Source organism: Diabrotica undecimpunctata, chromosome 9 (assembly GCF_040954645.1).
Source record: "Diabrotica undecimpunctata isolate CICGRU chromosome 9, icDiaUnde3, whole genome shotgun sequence".
Taxonomy (NCBI): domain Eukaryota; kingdom Metazoa; phylum Arthropoda; class Insecta; order Coleoptera; family Chrysomelidae; genus Diabrotica; species Diabrotica undecimpunctata.
Window position 1 is genome coordinate 27,228,315 of NC_092811.1, and position 5,340 is coordinate 27,233,654.

The following is a 5,340-nucleotide window of genomic DNA, read 5'->3' on the forward strand; positions in this document are numbered from 1 at the left end:
AGAGTACCTACACAAGTACATTATTAGTTTTAATTTTCACTCCTCAGTTAATGAGATACGTTGAATTTAACCTTAGAATCCACTATTTCTGTAATGTTAGGTTCCAAACTTGAAACTTTCACTCTGAAATCGGACCGCATATCAAGCCGATTCCTATATTTGTTTTTCATGAAGCACATGGAAGAAAATGCTTGCTCATACCGATAGGTTATTGCACGCGGAAGGATTTTTTTCATGGCCTTGTCTCCAAGTTCTTTGTAATCCTTGCGTGCTGTTACCCAGAAGTCTGCTATTTTCTCGCCAATAAAAATGTCCTTCATCATACCACAACTCGACAAATCCACAAGCTTATCGTGTTCTTCTTGGATCTTGGATTGTGAGGCCTTGGATTTGTTCAACTGCTTGACAGCTGAAAGGATTTCGAATCCAACCATCATCAGGGTCAGGTTCAGGGAAGTATATCCTAAAAGTCGTGGCTAGGCTGCATAGGTGCTCGGCTGCGTTGATCTTTATCGGGCCAGGTAAACTCTGCTCTGCCGACTCCAAGAACTGTTTTAAATTAGGAAAGTTAGTGAACGACTCGTTTTCAATCCTTGCCGCCCACAGCTGGCACTTTTTTACCATAGCACTGATCTTATCTTCAACTTTGAACATGTCTACATTTTTCCCTTGCAAACTTAAGTTTAATACATTCAAGTGTTCAAACACGTCAGCTAAGTAGGCAGTTGAGCAAAGTCAAGAAAAGTCAGTGAGAACGTCTGGGTACTTGGTGTCAAAAAGAAAAACACAAACTTCATCTCTAAGTTCAAAAAATCTTGTCAATATCCTCCCTCGAGAGAGCCACCTTACTTCCATATGAATAAGGTGTTCATGCTCACTGCCAATCTCTTTGCACACCAAGGAAAATAATCTAGACTGCAGAGGTCGAGTTTTAATGTAGTTAACGATTTGAACTACTTCGTTAAGTATCTTCTGCAAAGGTTCAGGAAATGTTTTGGCTACCAACGCTTCACGATGAATACAACAGTGTGTCCATTTCACCTCAGGAGCTACTGCTTTGACCCGAGCTTGAAGATCTGCTTTGTGGGCAGCCATTGATTTTGCTCCATCCGTAGACAAACCCACACATTTTGTCCATGTGACGTCATATTTATTGAAAAAATCATTCAATGCAGTAAAAATATCTGCTGCTTTTGTTTGAAGTAGTGAAATCTTCCAATATCTGGTCCTGCCACAAAAATCGAACAAAACACAACATTATTGCTTTTTTTTTAATATGTCTGTGCTTTCGTCCAATTAAAGAGCAAATATGTCGCTCATGCTAAGTCTGACCAGCAATGTATCTTCAATGTTATTGGCCATATCTGAAATTCGTCTTTGGACAGTGTTGTTAGAGAGCGGAACAGTACTTATTATCTTAACAGACGCATCACCCAACATTCTCTTGCATAGAATTATTGCTGATGGTAGACGTCAGAAACAAATATAAAATTTAATTTTAATTAAAATTAATTGTAGCTTAATCCCATATCTATAAAAAGTTAATGTAGTAGCAACAATATCGGCATATTCTGTCTTAGATAATTACCATCCAACAGTTCCCATCAGTACGTTTTCATTTGCTAAAATGTCTCTTCAGTGCGCCACATTAACTAAAATCCCCCACAAAGCTGTAAACTAACGAGACAATGCAACAATACAAACTTTTCTTAATACACTTACGATCTCGTAAATCTTTTAGAAGGAAAATAGTGAAGATCTTTAAGCAACGCCTCCCGCAGATACGGCGTCACATCCAGGATAAGTTCTGGTACAAGAAAAGTCACTTTCCAGACTAGGTGAAACTAAATTTCCTGCTATTTATTACTGGATGCGGCACAGAGAGAATTATTTTCCCTGGAAACTTAGATAAATAAAAGTATGAAAGATTTAGCGGCCACTTTGCGAGATATGATTCATCTATTTAAAGGAAATTCTTGTAATGAGTGATGTTACTCATAAAGGTTTAGGTAAGTATAATATACCGTTTGTTTAAAATATGATCGTATAAAGGTGTTGTAAATATTCTTCAAAAAATAAAAATAATATCGTACAAACACTTATTACAATTATTATTACAAACTTATTTTAAAGTGATTAAATGTAGTTAACTTTAAACTGGATTATTTGTATTTACAAAGCTCAACAGGCCTTGAAGGCCTAGGCTGACATTTATTTATATAAAATAGATTTAAAATTTCAAATAGTCTTTCCATACATTTATTTACCACTTCCTTATATTTTCAATTTATTATTCAATGCATTTTCTTTCCAATTTTTAGTTAAATCTTCATATACGCTGTCCTTCCATCTCTTTCTTAATCTACATTTTCTTCTTTTTTGTATTGGCTTTCGTGATAGTACCATTTTCAACATTCTTTCCTTTCCCATACTTTCAATGTGTGCTGAATATATTATTCTCTGTGCTTTGATTACCTTCGTTATTTTTGGTTTATTATATAATTCTTCAAGTTCTTTATTATTCCTTCTTCTCCATTGACCATCTGTTTTGATACCTGCATATATTGCTCTTTGTATTTTCCTCTCCCATCTCTCTAAAAGGTATATTTCTGATTTTTAAGAACCCATGTTTCTCATGGATAAGTTGCTGTAGACCTTTTGGAGCATATGAATGCATAGCTTGAAGCACATACATTTCCTGTTGCTTGGAGGGCATTAAGATTGGTACTGCTTGCCAAAACTGGGGAGAAATATCCCACCATGCATCGGAAAGTTGTAAGAGAGGATAATGCGAGGACGGATCGATGACACAATTGAGAGATCAGGAGGCCAATCCCCGAGACAATTCGGATTCTACAAAGGAAAGAGCACAATTGACGCAATTTTGAGTGTAATCGAGACATTGGACAACATTGGGGACGAACAGCGCTGGACTGTGCTGCTCTTCATGTTAGAAATGCATTCAATACTTTGCAGTGGAAAGAGATCATGCAGGCATTGGAAGACAGGGAGTGTCCTAACTATCTGATGAATGTGATATATCGAAATATCTTTTCAAGTGGCTCATGATACGAAAGGAATGGCTCATGATACGAGTAGACAGAAAGAGTCTGTTGCGAGTAGCAGGCACCTACAGGACTGTATCTGCGGCGTCCTTGTGGACTATCACGGGTTGTGTTCCTCTGCATGTGTTAGCAGCAGAAAGGAGACATCTTTATGAGAGAAGAGAATATTTTTGACAGCAGCCATAAAAAAAGAAGAAAGAGAAAGATCAATAGAAAGATGGCCACAAGAGTATAACAACACGGAAGATGTTGCTCTACGTCTGTTGACGTAAGTGCTCACAGGACATGGGTGATTAGGACATATCTTCATAGATTCAGAAAGACAGATACAGATAAATGCCTATACTGTGAATAGACAGACCAACAACAGAGATAAAATTTAATAGATAAGAGAACGGAGTCCTCCGAAAGTGTCGTCAGCCTTACAGCTGCCATCTCACTTTAGGAGTACGGTACGTGCGACAGACAACTTCACACAAGCAGGAGAGGGTGGTTTTAGTTAGTAGGCAGGTAACAGAAAGGTATCTGTTTGCAGGACCTCCTTCTTCTAAGGGTAATGGGCTCGAATGTACTCCTCTACGCCGAATCCAATACACGCTAGCCACCCCTAGGGATGGATAAACCTGGTACGGTTTTTAGAAATTTCCACCCTCAGAAAAAAAGCTGTAGACCTGATAACTGTTTTGTAGATTCTAATTTTTGTTTTTCTTGAGACATATTTGGATTTCATTAATGATCGTAATGCTCCACGCTTTTTCTTTCTTTTTGCTATTCTTGCTTCTATCTCCCCTTCCTCATGCCCCTTTTCATCTAGCTTTACACGCATTTAAGTAAATTCTGAAGCTCTTTTGATTATGCATGCATTTTCTCCTTCTATCTCCAATGTGAAATTGAATTCTTTTTCTTTATCTGTTTCTCCCATTATCTGAAAGAAGAACAGAACCGTGAAGAGTGGCGAAAAATGGGAGAGACCTATGCCAGCAGTGGACAGAAGAGGTTGCATCATGAAGGAAAGACGTTGTAGATTTAAGTTGCAAAAGAAGATGGTTGTATAATTTTTTTGCCGAATATAATATAGATTTTCTTACTAACTCAGTGGACGGGATCGGTAAATACACATTAAAGCTTGAATTTCTGGTAGTCATGATTAGGTCTTGCTGGAAAAACATGTAGGTGTTTACGAATTAAGCAAACAGTTTCTAGAATATATAAAGAGAGAAGAGTTAAAATTCCGCGATTTTTGAAGTAGCTTTTGCAATGTGTTATTCTACTGAGGCCAAAAAGATACCGTATTGCTCTTTTTTGTACTAATAACTAACAAAAATAAGCCGAGATAATCAGACAACTAAAATACAAATAAGGATAGGTCTCACATGGGCTGCCAAAGAAAGGTTTTTAACCAGTGCGTTTTACCGGTTCTTAAATATTGTGCAGAAACACTGACTCTGACAAAAAGAACAATAGATAAAATAAGAGTTACACAACGCGCTATGGAAAGATCAATATTAGGTATTACCATCAGAGATAAAGCACCAAACCTAGAAATAAGAAGAAGAACAGGAGTCACAGATGCAGTTGAAAAAATAGCCATGGCTAAATGGGCTTGGGCCGGACATGTTGCCAGATTAACGGATAACAGATGGACTAGAAAGATTCTGGAATGACGACCAAGGCAAGAGGCATATCGAAGCAGAGGACGACCACCGACTAGATGGATGGATGATATCAAGCGCATCACCACAAACTAGATGCAAGAATCACAAGATAGGAATAGGTGGAAAATTTTACGGAATAACATCAGATTGGGCAGCTGCACTAGAACCTCAAAAAAGAAGGCCACATTGAAAATGAGACTCGAATAAAGAAACATACGTTATTTGGGAAGTTGCTAAATTGGTTTCCTTGGAACATTTTCTTCTTCCTGGACCCCTTCTTCCTTCCACTTTCCCTTCCATTATAATTTGTAGGAAGTTGTATTTTTCTCCTCTGTAAATATGTCCTAGATAACTCGTTTTTCTGTTTTTTACAATATTTAGGAGTTCTCTCTCTACCCATTCTTCTTAGCACCTCGTTGTTGGTCACGTGCTCTGTCCAAGAGATCTTCAGCATCCTTCGAAAAACCCACATCTCAAAGGCTTCTATACACCTCATACTTGTAATTCCGAGAGTCCATGTTTCCACTCCGTATAGCAATATGGAATAAATAAACGTTTTTACAAATTTGTATCGGATATCCAACGATAACGTAGAGTTTATTAGGAATTTTTTCATTCGT

The 5,340-nt window shown here is 37.6% G+C and overlaps 1 protein-coding gene across 1 annotated transcript; it reads right to left on the bottom strand.

Moving 5' to 3' along the window:
• Positions 1-735: 735 nt before the first annotated feature.
• LOC140450493 (zinc finger BED domain-containing protein 5-like) lies at positions 736-1,095 on the bottom strand. Its single transcript, XM_072544140.1, has one exon. It carries the CDS (start codon positions 1,093-1,095, stop codon positions 736-738), a length of 360 nt encoding a protein of 119 aa, XP_072400241.1.
• Between the last annotated feature and the right edge of the window lie 4,245 nt (positions 1,096-5,340).

What these genes read in the sequence shown, in the direction of transcription:
- LOC140450493 (XM_072544140.1), bottom strand. Translation starts at nt 1,095, where the DNA reads ATGGCTGCCCACAAAGCAGATCTTCAAGCTCGGGTCAAAGCAGTAGCT.